Genomic DNA, 20,639 nt, shown 5'->3' with positions numbered 1-20,639 from the left:
ATATGTCTCCAGCCAAAAGTATCTCACAAGTACAGATGCTGAAATTCATCAGACCGGAGCTGCCTCTCAACCGAGTGATGGCTATAGTCAATCTTCTCATTCTTTTCTTCAAGTCACATACGAGATTGTTTTCACTAAACCATTTCACATTCTGGTACAAAACCATCTTGAAACAACCATTTGACAAAGGCTGAGCTAGAGCAAGCATCTACTTTTGTTCTGACTGGCCATGCCACAAGTCACACAACAGGCATCAAAATTCACAACACCCAGGACACTTTCCAAAGCAGCTCTTCTATGACAGGTGGCCGCAAACGATGAGTGTAAGGCTCACTACTAAAAAGCCAGGCACCTGATCCCGAGCTTCATGTCCCCGGATAAGTTCTGAATTCTGAGGCAGCCATCTTGATGAATGTAAACTTCTCTGATCTTTTGGAAAAGCACTGAGAAAAGGGTTGGAGAAAGGGCGCCTGCCAAACGGGAGTCGGGAGCGACTAACACCCGCAATTACGAGAGCCCGGCATCTCAGCGGCGAAGACACCCACACTTAAGTTTCTTAAATTCAGTCTCAGAAAGCAAGGGCTGCATGAATATAAGCTGCTCTCTCCACAGAAGAGAGCACCCTGCACAAAGTAAAGACAGATTTCAAAGCCCCTTTCGTTAGAATTCCGTACCGGTCAACTCCTGTTCATCCATTCTAAAACACGCAGACTTCATAGACATCTCGAGGACTCGGATACACCCATCGTCTGATGCCAAGATCACTTTGTCGGATGTACACCAGTCCACGTCCAATATCCGGAAGGTCACGTTTCTCCCGCTTCTTAAACTGCTCACCATCTGAACCTTCAAGAGTGAACATGGTTGTCACAGTCAGAAAGAAAAGGAAGATGCCTGTCATTCTGGATTACAGTCAAAGAGAGACGGTGCCCATGGCAAAGACCCAAGGTAGGTTCAAAACCGAACAGTCTTCAGCAATCTCTCTTCCACATGCAGACCGCACTTAAAGGTCCCAAAGACAGTGGTAACATTTTAAAAAAGGTGTTGAGCTGACACCCTTGGAACAGAAATACTGAAAAGGGAAATTTTCAGAAGCAGAAAGTCATTTTAAGTTTGACAAACCCAGCATAGTTTTCATTTGTAAAACAGGAGGGAGCGGCTCCCCCTGCCGCGAGCTCACAAGGAGCCGGGCCTACCTCTTTCGCATCCCACACTTCAGCTCCGTCGTTGTACATCGCTATTAACTTCTGGTTTCCTTTACCAGGGGCAAAGCGAATCTTCCTCACCCAGCTTCGGTGCGTAGGTATCCCTCTGAGGACAAACAAAAACCAGAGCACTGGCATGAGGCCAAGCAGGCTCTCACCGCCAGACACTCTGTCCCACGGCTCCTTCTATTTCCGTTTCCGACAAGATCTGGTGAAGGGAGAACCACTCTGCCCTCTGGGACTCGGGCCACATCTGACAGAAGGCTCTGCCCTTTGACAACAGCTGGAATCATGTCCCAGCACCTCTGTATGGGGCACTTGCAGATATGAAAGATCCAGAGCTCGGATCAAGGCCCAGGCCCTTCCTCCCAAGTTCAGAGACACAAGATCCATATCGAGAGGTTACTTTTTTAAAATGAAATAACAAGACTGCTTTCTTAACTCATACCTGGATACTCTGCCTTTCAAATCCCAAAAATTTAGATTTCCATCCGTATCCCCAAGAACTAGCATATCGCCCTTCCAAGCGATGCAGGTAATACTACCCATACTTCCCTAGAAAAGAACAGCAACAAGTACATAAATTTCACTACTTACAACCTGTCATAACAGAGCAATATTTTTACTTAATAACTATTATAAAATAGCAAAGATATTTTAATAAACTATAAATGGTTTTGCTTTATTATTAATGCAATCAAGCACTAAGTGACTTTGGACACTAAAATAGCTACCTAGCATATCAATTTTAACTATAAAGAAACAGGAGATTTCTGCTTGACAGACATTAAGTTATCAGAACTAGATTTATAGAAAACAGATGTCTTTTCAGAAAGAAATCCCTTAAAGAAAATTAAAGGATATAAAAGACAAGAGACAGAAGGGAAGAAAACCCCTAGGAGAGAACTCCTATCTCCAACTTATCTCTCATTACAAAAGGATATATACATCTATTCTAGGTGAAACTCAAAAGCTGTTTTATAACAGTCATGCAGTACTTTTTCTATTGAAAACAAGGACCTAGAGCTTCAGCGGTATCTTTTGGAATAATGAAGGTGAAGAGGTACTGTACCTCTGTACAAGATATCGGCACAGTCTGAATCCACAAAAAGCCCGGCCAAGAAGTTATGTATGGAAACACAAAGGTCAGGCTACAGTGCCCTGGTGTCATCTCTGAGGTGGGCAAGGAGGAGGCTGCAGCCGTAACAGACACACAAAAGCTTTGCGCAGACGCCTGGGGCCTGGGCCACGCCATCGGCTGCCTGCGCTTGAGTCCGAACTTGATTGCTTACTTCGTTGTGTGATTTGGGGCATATTTACTTAATCTTTCTGTGTCTTGGATTTTATCATCAATAAAGTAGGGTAAGCTAATGAAACCTGAGGGGTTCCCATTAGCATTAACAAAAGTATACAGGTAGAGGCCTTAAAACAATGCCTGTCACCCAGTAAAAGAGTCAATACACATTAGCTATTATATAGCATTATTGCTCAACTACTTCTCTACATATTAAAAAACTCTTACTTTTGCATTTATAGAGTGATATAAAAATGCACACATCCAGCTCTCACAGCAGCTGCCGGGAGGAGCAGGACAGCTCCAGGGGCGGCCAGACAGGCTACCGCCGCACGGGCCCGTGGCGCCGGCACCGCGGGGTCCTGGCGGCGGGCACCACGCAGAGGAAAAGCTAGGATAAAACTGAGTGCCTCAACGAATTCAGTAATACAAAAAATGTTTAATAGAATTCTGTACAATATGAAGCAACACTCCAAGATCTTATTTTTGTTCTCCTGACCATATTAACACAGTGTTTAATTAAGAATTTGCGTTTACATTTATTAGCCTTAAAAACTTCCACATTTTATAACCTTTCAAATACCTAAAAAAAAATACCGCATTATATTAAAATTTAAATTAACCCAGAAATCAGTGCTATGCACTTAGAATGACAAATGATGCATTAATACAGCTGTATCATTAAACATCCCAGACTCTTCTACCTAAGAGTTTGATGTTCGGATACAAGCAACGTGGAGACAGATACCAAGATGCTTTAAGAGGACGTGCTACCACCTTGCTTTGTGGCTCCAAATAACCGCAGATCAATGCAGGATTAAAACTCAACAGAACGTTATTAGCTGACACTGATCTGATGCTCACATGTGAAATATAATGATCCAAACAGGAGAACTAAGGCTGGCAGCAAGGCAGAGACAGCCGTTCTTGCCCGCTGTATAAAAGCCGTCAGCTAGACTCTCCATGTGCACGTAGTTTAAAACATGCCAAGGCTTCCTCTTCTTTTCTACATACTGCATAGTTTTGAGGCCAGAATCTGGAGGGAAAGTGTTGACTCAAAACAAGTGTTCAATACCTTACAGTTGAGAGAGTAACACAAATAATTAAAATAAGCAAACAAAACCACCGCCTAAATTCTACACTGTAATTCCTAGAAAAGACTTTAATAACAGAAAATAAAAATGATCCAAAATTGATGCCTCTTGTAGTATACAGTAGATGCTCAATTCCCTTTTCTCTAAAAATGATCTGCTCTGAAATATCTACTAATGTCACTGGCGGCTACATCCTTATTCCCTATTAGGCCGGTCACTCAGAGGAAGCGGTGTCCGGCTGCGGAATGAAAGGACCGGGCAGGCAGAACAGAGAGACTGGCTGATCCTCACTTCAGACCTCCACAGAGAGACAAAGAGAGAGACCCTTAAAAGCTCTATGGCACAACTGTCATCCCACAAGAAGCCCTTACAAAAAGGAAAACTCCTATCAATGTCCAAAAATGTTAAACTTTTGGGGAGGTGAGGGCAGGGGAACCAGCATCTCACAAGCCACTGCATTGTGTCTCCACTCTAATCTCCAATGTGAAGTGACGAGAAAAGGGACTGAGCCCTTTGCGAGTGGCCCTGGAGGGGCTTGGGTGGGCCTGTCTGGGTTCCAAAGGCGTAGATTCATGCAGAAGCAAGCAAGCTGATTTTCCAAAGGGCAGCAACATCACACTGCCGCTTTATGTCTGCGCTCCGTAGGAACAGTTTTCCTTTCTACGCACTTAAAGTTAGGTTCCTTTTCCAAGTATAACTAATATCAATCTGTCACACTCGCATTATTATTTTCAACCTTTTAAACAAGTGAAAATTTCTGGCAACGCTAGAGATGGTTCAAAATAGACTACGTCTCAGATATGACTTGCTCTATATAACAGCACAAACGAAGCTGCAGTGTGAAGAGCACTTTCACAGGTTAGTTTGTTTTTAGCAGTGAAGGCTACATGCCTACCTTCCATTCTTCTCTACCTGCTAATAAGGAAGATGTGGAAGCCAGCCTCTGAGAGGCCCCCAGGGACTCTGCCTTTTGGTTTCGTGTCCCTTGGTAGTCACCTCCCACAGTGAACAGGTGACCCGGGAACAAAAAGCCCGCTGTGGAAATGAATGGTGGGGTGTGGCTTCTAAAACTGGGTCCTGAGAGACACTGCAGCTTGCTTTGCGCTCTGTCTCGGCCCGCTCGCTCTGGGGGAAGCCAGCCGCTGTGGCATGGGGACACCGACGGTCCTCTGGAGAGGCCCGCGTGAGGAGGGACACAGGCCGGCCTTAAAGCGCACTGGCCAGGTGAGTGAGCGCCTCCCAGGGGACCCTCCCGGCTCAGCCAGCGTCCTGACTCCCCCTTGTGCGACCCCAGCCACCTGTAAAACATGGGGGCTGGCATTCGACGAAGACATGCCATTTTTAGACAGGAATTTAAAATATATACATATAGTTGAGAAATCATCTCATGCCTCCACTTAACCATTAGAGCAGTATTGGTTAACAAAACATTTTCTTAATCTACCCATTGAAAACAACCTGTGAGATAAATGCTGACACAAATTATTAACTACAAAACCTTAGGCAGAGGATTCCAGAAGGCCATGAGGATAAGCAAAAATTAGTAAAAGTTAATGGTACTATTACACTTATAACTTGATTACTATTTTCTATAAATGATTCTAGACTGTACATGAAACCCTCAGGGTAATGCCTGACACCGAGAGAGGAGTGACACTGGAGTCAGGCAGACATACCCAAGTTTAAAACTGCCACGTCACGAAGCTGGGTAGCCTTGGGAAGGGCACTCACTCTGCCTCAGTTTTGTCATAGAAAAAATGCAGAAAATTCCTCATGGATTATTATGGGGATAAAAAAGAGTAGCACACGATGAAGTTTTTAGTCTAAGCAGTTACAATGCTATAGCAATATGGAACAAGTTGAATCAATGATAGTATTTCCTTAAATACTAAAGTTTATTTACATTCAATTTTTCTGAAATAGCTTTCCAACTTCGGTACGGCGTCACTGGATACAGAACCAACACAGCCTTTGATAAGGACTCTTAACGAAGATTTAACCAAGGGCGGAACTCACATCTGGTGGGATGCGAGCGCTGTCCCTCACTGAGTTTCCTTCAACGGTGAAATGATAAACTTGGCCGTCGACGTCGGTGAACACAAAGTGCTCTCGGGCGGAGATGTTCTGACTGAGTTCAGATTTACTTTCCGCTTCCTGCAACAAGCTTTGGGATAGAAAGAACGTAAAAATTTTTCATTCCCTAGAATGTCCCCATAATTAACTCACCCAAAATACAGATGTATTAACAGGAGATCCAAAACCATTAAAAAAAAAAACAAAAACAAAAAGGCTGAAGCTGACAACAGGAAACCCCAGTTACTCCCAGACAGTCCTCACGAGGGCGCATCCCCCGTCCAGAGGCCCGGCTGCTCCAGGAGGCACACGGCGCTCTCCTCGGTGGAGACCCCTCATTCTCTCGGACGGTACTTATTTGTAAAATTGGTGGGGGTGGGAACAATACATAAATTTGGAGTTCTCAAAATATTTTCTTTGGTGTACGTAAGTGAAAATATGATCTCTCTGTATGTTCAACGTTATGTTCCTTTGAACGTCAAAAGCTCAAGCTTATGGGACAGAATGATCATTTCTCTAATGGATATTACTGTGTAAGCCAGTGGTTTTCAGCCTTTTTCATCTCATGGCACAAAGAAACCAATTACTAAAATTCTGCAGCACATCAAAAAATATAATGTATTTTTTGCCGATGTACCAAAAAAGAAAATGGGTATAATGTTGATTCATTCACACCATACGGCTACTGTTGTGTTGGCTATTCTCACTTCTTTATTTGACATCTCAGGGAAAAGACGCGGTGCCGCCGACCACACGGTCAGGTGCGGCACGTCTGAAAGGCCTGTGGCACGCCGGCTGAGGATGTAAGGTGCTGGCGCGCTACGGAACGCAACAGTTGGGTGAATTCTCCAGAAATCTGGGTAGGTACAAAAGTACCAAACACAGTGTGTTCAAAACAGAGTGTAGCTTGCTTCTTCTCAAGAAGCCTCTGGGACACCTGGCAAGTTCCCAACCATGACACAGACATTACAAATGACGGTGGCAGGAAAGGGCACACTGCACCTGATCACAGACGACTCAGCGATGCTCAGCTCTGTGTCTGAGACCACAGTCTGGCGGGCCATGGCCTCGCGGGTGGCCAGCTGTTTCTTTCTCAGGCTCTTCAGGTTGTGAGAGGGCGACCACTCCTGTGAAGCGAAGACAGACCCACTAGACGTGCTCGGTGTTCTTCTGTCAAAGAACCCTGCCTGAACCCCTGGGCTGCTCGCCATAGCTCGGCTGCAATTACTACTGCACATGAATTTACCATCTGTCCTTAGGGTTTATCTATTTACAGAAAGGCTGAATGAATGCATTTTAATTAGAACTTAAGGTAGAAAAGTTTAATGTCAAACTTCCAAAAAGTCTAACCTTTGGCACTTTATTTTTTTACAAAATGAAAACGATACATTCAGTGAGGGCGTCTGCTATTCTCTCCCTCCGCCGCCACCCCTTAGGCGCACAGGGTGAGAGGACTGTCCGCAGTCACTGCCGCTGTCACCCACAGGTCTGCCTCAAACCTCTCACTTTATTTACTGAGTCTTTCATATGCCCACCTATTTTAATGTTTACTCTAATTATCTGCTCAGATGTACAAATTCTTACCAGGTAGTTATTTTACGTGTACGTGTTTGTAACTGGCATAAATAGTACCGTGTTGTCTATCCCATCCCGGTTCGAACTCCTTTCACTCAGCACAATGTCGCTAAGTTGCACCTCTGTTGCTTCCGCATGCTACGTACCATTCCACGTGTGCATCCACCAATTTTCAGTCTGCTCTCTCAGCAGAGGACGCCAGATTACCTCCAAACGCTCATCATGATCAAAAACACTACAGCCAATGCCCTGACAAAAGTTCCTTCCCAGCCAGGAGCTGCGGAGCTGGAGCGCAGAGGCGGCCCATGTTTGCCTAAGAGCTGCCAGGATGGCTTCACTGGCCCGCATGCCTGCCAGCGGCGCATGAGGATTCCTACGGCCCATGTGACACCCATGTCTGATGCTATGTGGCTGGCTTTCCAATTCTTTCAGTTTAAAAGATATATCATGGTTATTTTACACTACACATCTCTTAAAAACTGATCAGCTGAAAACATCCTCATCGGCTTGTTGGCCTTTCAGGCTTCTCTGGCATTCATTAACTGATCGCATATTTGGCCCATCTCTCCACTGGGTTGCTGTCTGTTTATTATTCGTGTGCAGGGGTTCCTACAATGCCAATCCCCTAGAGGGATCAGTCAGTTTCTGGTGCTGGAAAATTTCTTTTTGCAACTTTTCTTGCACATTCAACCTTGACATCTGTGTCCATCATTGAAAAGAAACACCCTCCTGACCTAATTAAACACTTTTTTTTTTTTTGCCTTTTGGGTTGATTTTCTGATATCCTCTCCTGCTCCTATAACACAAATATTCTTCTGGATTTGACTATATAATTTCATAGCTTTACTTTTTCACACTGAGGTCTCTGAGCCTGTGGAGCCCACCTCTGACTGCAATACACAGAGATCCAGCATTTTTGACCGTAAGGCAAGGCGGTTTCCCCAACGCTGTCTTACACAGCAGTCCGTCCCCCACCCCAACCTGTGCACTTCTCTACTGTGTATGAAGTACACAAATATTCAGGGCTCTGTTAATGAGCTCTTTATGACACTGGTTCATTTCCTGTTCTTGGGCCAATACGACATTGCTTCTACTTCTCTGGTTGTGTCCACTGTACTACATCAGGTAGAGTGGGCCCACCCCCATCTCCCACTTTACTCTTCTTTTTTTCAAGGCTGACTTAGCTATTATGACCTTTAGTCTTAAATAGACATTTTAGAATATGTTTATCATGTTCCTCAAAATATCTAAGTAAAATCGGAATTGGAACTGCACTTATGAAGTATTAGCTTAAAACATCCACGAATAAGAATTATCTCCATTTCTTTAGATCATCTTCTCTGAACACACATCTTTAACAAGAAAATACATAGTAGTAATGATTTCAGTTCAAGGTAAAGAAAAATATTCACCACACATACACTGTTTAGTTCTAAAATTGTAACTTACCAAAGCAGTTATTCCAGGGAAGTTTTTGGACATTTCTCTAAGAATGGTACAAGTCCTAACATCCCATAGCTCCAGGGGTTTATCTTTGAATACAACTGCCAAATACTGCCTAAAATAAACAAAATTACTAAATGAGCCCCTTTTTGCAAAATTTCCACCATATCTAGTATCAGTAAAAAGTTCAGTAAATCAAAAACCTCAGATGGCACATTCTAAACATAGACAATTGAAACTAACAGTGAGTCCTCATGATTAACTGTCATAAAGAAGGTGACGCTCTCAGATGACCTTCGAGAGCCACCTAGCCGCACCCAGGCAAGGAGCCCCGCTCAGAAGAAAGACTGTGAAAACTCAGTGAGTTCGCATCGAGGGCCACGTGTTACAGTAAGTACCCGCCCGAGGCTGCTTGCTCTCCCGTGACATGTGAATACCACCACCTACCTCAACGAGTCGTGTGCAGGTTAGGGTAAAAGTTAAGTGAAAAAGTACATAAAGTCCCCATCATGCTGACATTTAGAAAAATGTTACAGAGAAGAAAGATCCCGGTGCTCAGGGTATCAAAGGACCTTGGTTCTTCTGCTCAGGGCCAAGTCTGCCAATTGATACTTATGTGGCTTCACACAAGCCATGTAACCTTTTTGAATTTTAAGCTATTTTTCTTTAAAATGGTGTTAAAACCTGTCTTACCTATCTCACTGGATGCTGTAAGGATAAAAGAAAAGGACAGCACACATGAAAGAATTTTATGTCATGATGGATTATTCGAATGCAATGCTACGTTTTTATTACAACTAATATAAAGGCATCTCAAGGTTTGTGTGTAAATAGCCAATACAAGACAAAATCTGGTAAATGCTATAAAGATTCATTATAGAAGAGATTTATTTTGAAAATAGGAAAATGGCATTCCAGGCAGAGTTCCAAATATGACAAATGGCAAAAGACAGGAAAGGACACAGCGTGTCTAGGGGGGACATGCTACCTGAAATGCCAAGTGAGAGCAATCAGCACGAGAATGAAGATTACAGTGTGAATTTTGGATCACTTCATAAAAAACCTAAAACACCCTAAGATGCCATGCTAGGGTATGCAGAAGTTTATTCTGTAGAAAACAGTGGGTCTCTGAAGGTTTCACAGTAGGGGGATAATGTGATCAGTTGTTTTAGATTTATTAACTTAGCAGGCATGTGTAGAGCCAAAACGGACTGGAATAGAGGAGATCAGAGTCCAAAAAGTTTAAATGAGCAATTCTCAAATTTTTTAGTCTCAGGGCTCCTTTGCATTTAAAAAAAATTATTGTGGACCTCCTGCAAAGAATTTTGTTTATGTAGATTATAACAACTGATATTTTACATATTAAAAATTAAGCTTAATAAGTAAAAACTACATTATTTCATTGAAAATGAAAAATATAACTAGCAAGATGGTCCATTTAAACATAACCCACATTGACATATTAATATAAATAATTTAAATATTATAATTAGAAACAGAGATTGTCAGAGCAAAGAGAAAAACAAGCCCCAATTATATGTTGCCTACAAGAAATTAACTTTGAATATAAATATACAGGTAAGTTAAAAGTAAAATGTTAGAAAAGATATACCATATAAACACAAATCTGAAGAAAGCTGGAGTGGCTATACCTAACAGACAAATCAGAATTACTTCTGAACAAAGAATATTACCAAAAACAAAGAGGACATTTCACAATGATCAACAAGTCAATTATTCGAAAGGATATAACAAGACTAAATATTATGTACCTAATTACAGAGCTTTAAAATATCCAAAGCAAGAACTTGAGATCTTCAAAAGAGAAATAAATCTACAAAGTTCAAAATTTCAACACTTATTACTTTTAGTAATAGATAGAAAAGCAGATAAAAAAATCAGTAAGAATAACTATAAACCACAGTGAACAAACATTTATGGACTATTCCGATCAACAACAAAAGAACATACAATCTCTTCAATTGTACATGGAACAGTCACTAAGATATACCAAATTCTGGGCCATATAACAATTACATGAAATTTAAAAGGACTGGAATGATATAAAAATATGCTCTTTGATGATAATGGAAACTAAAAAGAGAAAAATATCTTGAAAACCTCCTAATATTTTGAAATTAAACAATATATCTATAAATATCCTATGGAAATTAAAAGTATTTTGAAGTAAATTAAAATTAAAACTCACCATATCAAAAAAAAGTGCTTACTACAGCATTAAATGCTTATATTCAATCTTTCTTTAATGAAAGAACTTAATTCAATCATCTAAGATTCCACTTTAAGAAAAATAAGAATGTATTAAATCCAAAGTAAGCAAAAGGGGAAAAAAAGAAAAGATAAGCATGGCAGCCAATGAAACAGAAAAGAGGAAATCACAGAAAAAAGAAACCAGAGAGGTTTCTTTGAAAAGATAAATAAAATTGATCAGCACAATTTATTGATAACAGGAATGAAAATGACATCACTCAGATCACAGACATTAAAAGAATAAGAGAATATTATGAACAAGTTTATATCTATAAATTCAACAACTTCAATGAAATAAACAGATTACTTGAAAGACACCAACTACTAAGCTTGCTGAAAAAAATTATAGATAAATTATATTCAATTTATTTCATAAACAATAGAGATCTTCAGGATACATACAACCCAAAGAGCTATATATATCCAGGAAAGAAACTGAATTTGTACTTAAAAACTTTTCCACAAAGAAAAATTCTAGGCCCAGATGGGTTCCCTGGTGAATTTCCTAATTTAGAAGGAAATGATTATCAATTCTAGACAAACTCAAGCAGAAAAAAGAAGGCGAGCCAATACTTCACAATGCACTTATAAAGTCAATATTCCCTCATTCCAAACCCAGACAAGAATACTACACAAAGCTAAACCAATAACCTTCACAACCACAGATGCAAACATCTTTAATAAAATGTTACCAAATCAAACCAGTAACTTATTAAAATATTAGCAAATCAAATCCAGTAATATATCATGTCCAAGTGGAGTTTATCCCAGGAATATTCATGTGGTTGAACATTTGAAAAACATCAATCAATAAATTTGCCATACTACCTGACTTAAAGAATAAAACAAAAACACTATATGATGACCATAAGTGCAGAAAAGAATCTGCCAAAATTCAATGCCTATTCAAGGACACAAAGTTCCAGTAAACTAGGAATAGAAAATTTCCTTAATAAAGGGCACCTACAAAAAAACTATAGTTAACATTATGTTTAATGTTGAAAGACTAAATGTTTTCTCCCTAAGATCCAGGAACAGACCAAAGATGGCAGTTCTTATCGCTTCTGTTCAACACTGTACTGGAGATCCTAGTCAGTGTGGCAAAGCAAGAAACAAAAGGCCTACAGACCCCCACTAAAAAAAGATGAAGGAGTGTCTTTATTGGCAAGCAACACAATTGGAAAATTTTCTATACAGGAAATTCTAAGGAATCAATAAAAATGCCACAAGAACTAAAAATTAAGTTTAGCATGGTCACAAGGTCAACATCAAAAAATTAACTATTTCAGTATATAAGTAATGAATAATTGAAACTTGAAATTAAAAAGGAAAAATACTGTGTATAACAGCATCATAGGAAAAAAACAAAAAAATTAACAAATGATTTTGTAAAACATATACACTGAAAACTACAAAAGATTTTTGAAAGAAATTAAAGAAGCCCTAAGTAGAGGGATATACCATGTTCATGAATCACAAGGCTTAAGATATCAATTCTTCCCAACAGTGATCTACAGATTCAATGCTTTTTTGGTCAAACTGATAAACTATATTTTATATGGAAATGCAAAGATCCTAGAAAAGGTAAAGTGATTTTGAAAACTATTTTAAAGAGCTTACTACTTCTTTGATCTTTTGATTGGTTTTCATTTATTTTTTATTTTTAATAACCCTGCCTTACATGTATATTCCCTTAGAACAAAACCTCAAAAACTTCCTATACTTAAAATGAGCAGTAATTATAAATAAATAAAATGAATTATTTCACTTTATAAACCCATGCTGAGGTGGAAGTACATGAGAATTTCATCATTTAACAAGTAACATTTTCTTAGTGGGTGATAGAATTTATATCAATATTGCTATAGAACAAAACAGGATTATTGGTTTTCCCAATCTAATGAGGTAAGATCTATGCAAGTTACCTCATCTTTGTAGAAGTGGAGAACTGAAAGAGGTAGCAACTTAATTTTATGATAAAATTCTCTTCTTTTAAAAAAATATTTTATGTATTTATTTTTAGAGAGAGGGGCAGGGAGGGAGAAAGAATGGAAGAGAAACATTAATTGGTTGCCTTTTGCATGTGCCCCAACCGGGGGACCTAGCTCACAACCCAGGTATGTGCCCTGACCGGGAGTCAAACCAGAGACCTTTCACTTTTCAGGACAATGCTCAACCAACTGAGCCACACAAGTCAGGGCAAATTATTTTCTCTGATGTGACCGCATATCACCATTTGCTAACATTTAAGAAATTTTATATAAATTTTAGCATATTCTCATTTTCTTAAAGATGAAAAATGAATCCTTGAGATTCCACTGTAATAACACCATAGTTTTTAGGTTGACACTTACTTCAAATGAGATACTTTAATCATTTCGATGGGCGATTCATCATTGCCACGTTCACCTCGAAAAGCAATGCTCCTACCTGTAATTGCAAACATTAAGGAAAATGTGAAAAAACAGCACATAAACCATGTAAGAAATGAGAAGCTATACCAACATAATTTGATCTGTGCAACTCTCTACTTTCCCATGGATTCTTCTCTTTGCTTCCAATAATCAAAATTCAAAAAGTATTGTCAAAAGTATTTACAAGTTAAAGAATAATAATATATTACTTATATTTAAATATCTATTTTATAAAAAGATATTTTCACTTGTTACAGAGCTTCTTGAATTTCTTCTGTGGTTTCTTCCAAATAATTTAATTTTAGAAATTTAGAAATATAAATTTCTAAAGTTTGAATGCATTTATGGGAGAACAATTGTGACTGTAAAAACTACTGGTACATTTAAAGTAATATAAACATTCCCATGCTTACAAATACTAACGAGTGGGGAAAATGCTCTAACAGATACTTATGATTTCTTGTCCTATGTGCAAAATACTCAACTAAGGTATTTTGCTACATTCCTATCAAAAGTTCTCTGCAAACTAAAATTGGGGAATGATACGGATCAGTTAACCGCCAAAGAAACTAAATTATTTTCTCTAATTAAAAAAATGCAAATTCTACCTCATGTCTGAAAAATGCGTTTTCACATGTTTCCCTGGGCTTTCACTCACACTGATGAGCGGAGCGCCAACCCCCCACCCACCGCCCCCGGCGCCCTCAGGGGAGCCTCGCCGCAGCCCCTCGGTCACGCGCCAAGCGCCCCACGCCCGCCCTGGCCCTGCGGGCAGCGGCCCTCCCGAGAGGCCACGGCTCTGGAGAGTATCCTCTGTGCGCTCCTGTCCCACTCAAAGACTCAGTGACATTGCTTTGATGTCTGTTCCTCAAAAAGAGATTATAAAAGATTTATCTAAAAGTCCAGAGCTTGAGCTGATAAAAAAAAAAAGTTTTTGGTTTTTTTGGTTTTTTTGTAAATGACACCAGAGGACACCATTTCATCCCGGGGCTGCCATGCAACTAGCAACACCAGTGCCGTTTGCTGGCAAACTGGGGGTCGGGGACAGACAGCACGTCCAGTGGCAGGGGAGCGCCGCCGGCCTACGCGGTGGGGCCGAGCCCTGGAGGGGCAGCAACGCGCTCTGAGACAGACGCTTGTTCGTCACTCTCAGGTATATCTTGGAAACACACATTGAGAATGGAAAGAAGCAACAATATATTTGATTTATTACACACACACACGCATCTTACTGGTTAAAACCATCTACATAGATTCATGTTGCTACGCCATTTTTAAAAAACCATGTTTTTGTAAAAAACATTTATTTGAAATTAATGCATGTGTTATAAAATAATTTGAACTCCTCACCTTATTCTATTTTCAAGTTTTTCACTTTAAAACTCTTTGGGCTGTAAGTTTTTAACACTTCTGAACAAGTTACTTTACAGGAAGTTTCTGAGTGTAAAGTCTTTTAAACTCTCAAATTAAATCTCCCTATTCAGTCACCCAAAGACCATCAAAAGTTTCAAATTTGAGCATTTAAAAATAGTCCTTACTTATAAGTTTCTTAAGGGATTCCTATAAAGTCCAAAATTTTAAAATAGAATCTCATAAAGTTGAACTACAAAGACTTATTTTTTAAATTGCACTTTCAGTTGTCCACAACAATGTATATAAAAGAAGAACTGATACCCTATTTATTTCTGAATCTGTCTGTCCAGGCCAATGGTACTCCATTTTACCACCCATTTGTGTTAACACAATTTGTATACAAATAATAATGAGTCCTTTCTAGGACACCTATTACACATAGAATACACAATACATAAACATAGAATAAAAGAAAAAAAACTCCAAGGTTAAAGAAAGTACTTTAGAACATGTTTATAAATGACAATGTTTTTGATCAATATGAAAAATCATTTTAAATCTTTCAAGAGTCTTAATACACAAACCTGTTGGAAGATCAACCAGCTGAAGTTCATTTCTCACTAATCCCACATTATTTGGTGTTGAGGTAGCAAAAGAAAGAAAACCAGTCAAACTTGTCCATTCAATACCCCTATAATGAGATATTGAACAAAGGTTAATACTCTTTTAGTTTGAAAAATTTGAATAATAAGTTTTTCCTAATTAAGTTTTCCTAAATAAGTTTTCCTAATATTACAACTTAATTAAGAAGTAATATTAATATGACCTTTTATTTGAGACTGCATTACCATATACTTTCAAGCTATATGAAATTATTTATAGTTTAAACTTTATCTCCGATAATGACAAGAGAGTTTAGTTATCAGGCTTCATAGCAACATTAAAATAAAATCTGGTGAAGGAGAGCATCACATCACAGTAGTTTCTGAGAATCCCACTGCTTAAAACTAAATGGTATAGAAATATTCTAAGCAGACTTCCTAAAGTTGCGTACACTTAGGAACTTCATCAAATTTTATCAAACTTCTTGGTTAGGAAGCAGATATTCCTGAAGCAAACAATATGAACTGAGTTGTAAGATTTGGAAGTGGTTGAAAGTTTCAAATGGTATCTCAATTAGAGAAAAGCAGAAGAGAAAAATCTCAAAAAAAAAAAAAAAAAGAAAGAAAGAAAGACCCAATGACAAGACAGTAACCTATCAACCTAATGTCCTGGGGTCTCCTTGTATGGGAGCAGTGGGAGGAGAGCCCATGTTTTTCCCACCAACGTAACTGGAGAGCGTCCACCATCATGGCCTGCAGAGAATGAAAAGGGACGGCACAAAGGACAAGTGGTCATCAGAGCCGTAAGAATAAGTGAGAAACGCTGCACTACTACCCTGCATCGCTTACAGGGCAACAGAGGCTGGCTGGGAGGGAAACCGAAACCTCTCTTCTCCCCGGAGGTGCCCATCAGTGTCTACGGGACAGCCATTGTTAACAAGCGTCTATGGCTGCTTTCACGATACAAGGGCGGAGCTGAATAGTTGTGAGAGCAATGCTTTGGCTGGCAAGGCCTGAAGTACTTACTACCTAGTCCTTTACAGAAAATGTCTGCCAACCCCTCATCTACTTTGTCCACTTTTACTCCAGTTTGAATGCAATTGCTAGATTTAGCTTTAAATGCCATCCTGACCACGTCCCTTGCTTGCCCGAGAAGGCACAATGGCTGGCTTCCTGCATCACATCCAAACCCCTCTGTACGCTTTTCAAAGCCACAGGGCCATCTGCCTCATCCCACCTGACCACACCACTCAATCATCTGAATCTTGTCTGCTATTTATCACCGTCCTCACCAACCCTTGTGTATCCATCTACCTGTCCTTTCTCAAGGGGGCAAAGACAAGCCCAGGCAAACTGAAAATAATATTTGTGATAGCAGGGAATTGCTGTAGTTATCCAGGATTATAGTTCTTTAAATGTAAAACTGTTGAAACACTCAGCTTAGGCTGCTTAAAACGAGTGCTCTTGAGAATTCCCAAGCCTGCAATGACCTCTGTCTTTCCCTTTTCAATTGCTATCTGAGGGCAAGACCTGGCTCCAGCTGGTCTCCCTTCCTCTGCCTCTTCCTCTGTTGTGCCAGAATGACAACGCTGAGCGACAAGGAAGGCCGGCCGCGGAGGAAGTGCTGCCCTGACAGCAATCACCATCGGTACTGCGATCGCGCTATGTCACACTCTAACTCAAGCTCTGTCTTCTTTGTGAGGCTCCCTGTTTGCTCAACTCAGACCGCATCTAGAGTGAACACAATATAATTTGGTTAATTATTCACTGGAAAAGTCCCTTGTCTCTTGTTTCTCTTTCCCCTAACATGGAACAGTACTCATGAAGTTTTCTACTCAGAGTGAACAAAAGGGCAGAAAAATCATGTTACACTTATTCTGCTCTTTCTATAAACCTGATAGCTTCAATCAGACATTTAGAAACCTTAAGACCACAGCCCTGACGGGTGTGGCTCAATTGGTTGGGCATCACCCTGCAAAGCAGAAGGTCGCCGGTTCAATTCCCAGCCAGGGATATGCCTGGGTTGCGGTTTCAGGCGCATACAAGAGGAAACCAATGGCAAGAAAACAATACAATTGTATTGTTTCTCTTCCTCTTACTCCCTCCCTTCCCCTCTCTCTAAAAATAAATAAGCAAAATCTTAAAAAGAAAGAAACCTTAAGACCACAGAAACCTGAAGACACGCTCACTCTCCAGGTCTTGTTGCTGGCGGTCGGAACTACTTAATGCTCCAATATAGTAGCAATGCCACTGTCCCCCAACACTGACAATTCCAGTCCTCTCATTCTCAAGTCCTTATTTTCAAAAATATACCTGTCAAGTACCCAGTGATGCCAGTGACTGTGGTAGGCACTGGGAATACAGCTGTGGATAAGATGAATATAATCGCTGTCCTGGAGTTTATGATCTAGCAAAATACTAGTGTATTCTGTATTACCTATTACAAAAGAGCATGGTGCAGAGTTCAACAGGAGCTTACAAGAGTCAAATGAAATCTTATCTCAGGGGCCAGGCAAGGCTTCCAGGAGAACCACTGATGCTGAGTCCCAAAGGGCAAATAGGGTTTTGCCTGAAAGCTTGAACAACTAAGGAAACAATGGGAGTGGCTCAGAAACAACGCACTAGATAGAGTATACTCTCTTTAAAAAAAAAAAGGACTTATTTATTTAATTTTAGAGAGACGGGAAGGGAAAGAGAAAGAGAGGGATAGAAACAGCAATGTGTGGTTGCCTCTTGCGCACCCCCAACTGGGAACCTGGCTCACAACCCAGGCATGTGCCCCGACTGGGAATCGAACCAGCAACCCTTTGGTTCACAGCCCGGTGCTCAATCCACTAAGCAACACCAGCCAGGGCTCTCTTTGAAGGGAAGTACCACATTACGTGTTGTCAGGCACATGACAGGCACTCAGTAAATTCTTAGATTAAATAAACGATGTTTGAGAAAAGCCTAGCATTCTTTCCTATGTTTACTGGTGCCATACATATTCAAGAAATGCTATTCTTATTGTTTATAAGATGTCCCAGTGTTCAGAATATAACAGAACATGGGGTGCCTACTTATTTGTATTCTAGCTCTGTGAGCATGTCGTCTTTGAGCAGATTCCAGCAGCAGCTTGTATATCCATCTGATACGTACTGATTAACTGAAGAAAATAAAAATCAAGTTGGACTTCAAAGTAGATTAGATATGGAGGGGATTATTTCTCAAAAGAAAAAGAAGGAAGCTCTTGTCCAACACAGCTAAGCACCACAGTGCTCTAAGGATTAGAAAACTATTGTTTAGGTTTAAACTATGCACTGAGCTGTACAAAAGAAAAAAAAAAACCTCATAAGAACAGCAGCTCACTTTCTGACTCAATCTAGGTTTGTTTTGTAGGATTTCTAACTATTGAACAACTGTCACTTTATCAGTGGGTATGTGAGCTTCTGCCTCCTACAGGTTCCCAAGCTGGGCCTACTCACCTCCGCTGGGGACGCTACAGGATCTACTTCTCAACCGTGGGTGGCTGGGGGACACACACTTTCTGAGAGGCCTTCAAGTTCTAGGATTACATAAAACTAACTTCTGCAAATTTATGGACAGACAAAATAGAGATCATTTTCTTTCCGCAATCACTCCATTTACTCAAAACAATACTTACCAATCAATGTTCTCATACCCATATAAACTACTGCTCTAATAGTTCCCAATATTGAAAATAGTATTGGGCTACATTATTATAAACCTAGTCTACTGGACAAAGACACCAACTAATAATCTAAGAAAACCTACATGTACCACTGTACTTCATCTACTTCCTTCCAACACGTAACAAGACTTAAAGATGTCTGTATGCAGGCATACAGAAGCCGCTCAATATTTATTTATAAAGCCTAACTGGTTAAAACATCATGGTTTTAAAAAACCATAACAGATGCAACTGTTTGCAGCTAGGCAGTCCTGACCATGTGCATGCATAAGATTTAAGCACTTAAAAATAAGTGGTTTTAAACAGCACATTTAGTACAAGGTAGAAAAACAACTTTCTAAAACTTGGCCTTTAATATGCATGTGAATATCTAGAACGTCTCGGGTTTACTGCTAATAAGTTCAGCAGTTTTCATAACACATCTGTGAAATTTTCACAATGGCTTTTCATTATAATACCATAATTGCATTAACTGAGATATGAGGACAGCAGGATTTTCGCATCTTCTTGGGTGCCACCTCTGAATATAAAAGGTGAATTATCTTCGAAATGGCAATTAAGAGGGAAAATTCATATAAAAAAAGGGAGCATATCTGTGTGTTCATCCACACCAGCCTGTCTGACGAGTGTATCCCTTAGAGTTATTCGGCGTCCTATGTAACAATTTACAGAGACTTCCAGTGTCGCTCAGTAACAAATACCATCACAGCATGTGTGAGTCATGTGCATGACCTAACTCAGCCAGGGCAAGAACCCTCGCTTTCAGAAATGTAAGATTCAACTTTGGGTGGTGCAAACACAATACAATATTCAGATCATGTTTCACAGAATTGTACACTTTAAACCTACATGATCCTATTGACCGATGTCACCCCGATTAAAAAAAAAAGAAAAAAGAAATGAATAGCTCACAGATAAACCAGCTCCTGTGTCTTTATTAAAAATTTCAGTGTTCAGAAAAAATTAAAATGTGCTTGATTTTCCAGAAGCATGTACCAAATTCGTAACATGAATCTGGCTTAAATTTTTATCTTATTGACGAAATGTTTCCTACTAATCTATGTGCATCTACCGTAAGTATAAGAGCTCAATTTTAAAGTCTAAAAGGCCTTGACTGAATTCTGCTAAGTTTTGAGATTACAATACTCAGTTTCTTCTTCTGTAAATTGGTAATAATCACAGTGCCTACTGCACAAACTGTAGTGGAGATTCAGTGAAATGATGTGTGCGAAGTGTTAATACTTAGCATAATCCTTAGAACAAGTACTGCTTAAAGGGAGGGTTCTGATTGGCTGGTGTGAGCCAGGAGAGGCAACACTGCACACAAAAGGCAAGGGTGAGCGGAACTGTCAAGAAAAGAAATGCAGACAGGGAAGGAAGGAAGGGAGGCAGCAGCAGCAGTGACAGCAGGGGCTACCGGAAGGAACAAGAAGAGGAACAGACTGTGTTGCTGTACTTCGCGAGCCCAACACTTCTGGAGACACTGCTCCACGTGAGAGCGCTGAGGGAGATACTGAAGGGGCCCAGCGGAGGTGGGGATAAACTGCCACCGGGCTGCGCCACGGAACAGCACACCTGAAAGAACAAGGCCATGTAAACCCTTCGGAGACTTCCATCCCAGTCA

The 20,639-nt window shown here is 40.1% G+C and overlaps 1 protein-coding gene across 2 annotated transcripts in view; it reads right to left on the bottom strand.

The window, feature by feature from the left end:
* The window catches only part of WDR11 (WD repeat domain 11), a 53,664-nt gene that overhangs the window by 14,472 nt on the left and 18,553 nt on the right, over positions 1 to 20,639 (bottom strand). For both annotated transcript variants that reach the window (XM_054581616.1, XM_054581617.1), the window contains exons 12-19: positions 15,307 to 15,413; positions 13,310 to 13,385; positions 8,691 to 8,799; positions 6,669 to 6,793; positions 5,610 to 5,757; positions 1,654 to 1,760; positions 1,197 to 1,311; positions 675 to 846 (exon numbers count right to left, since the gene is read on the bottom strand). In XM_054581616.1, the coding sequence (XP_054437591.1) occupies positions 675 to 846; positions 1,197 to 1,311; positions 1,654 to 1,760; positions 5,610 to 5,757; positions 6,669 to 6,793; positions 8,691 to 8,799; positions 13,310 to 13,385; positions 15,307 to 15,413 (959 nt within the window). The remainder of the gene's footprint in view (positions 1 to 674; positions 847 to 1,196; positions 1,312 to 1,653; positions 1,761 to 5,609; positions 5,758 to 6,668; positions 6,794 to 8,690; positions 8,800 to 13,309; positions 13,386 to 15,306; positions 15,414 to 20,639) is intronic.

This window comes from Pteronotus mesoamericanus, unplaced genomic scaffold, assembly GCF_021234165.1.
Source record: "Pteronotus mesoamericanus isolate MK-2021 breed Mesoamerican mustached bat unplaced genomic scaffold, CSHL_Meso_final contig_657, whole genome shotgun sequence".
Lineage (NCBI taxonomy): Eukaryota > Metazoa > Chordata > Mammalia > Chiroptera > Mormoopidae > Pteronotus > Pteronotus mesoamericanus.
The sequence above is the reverse complement of the archived record's forward strand: the minus strand, read 5'-3'. Positions and strand labels throughout refer to the sequence as shown.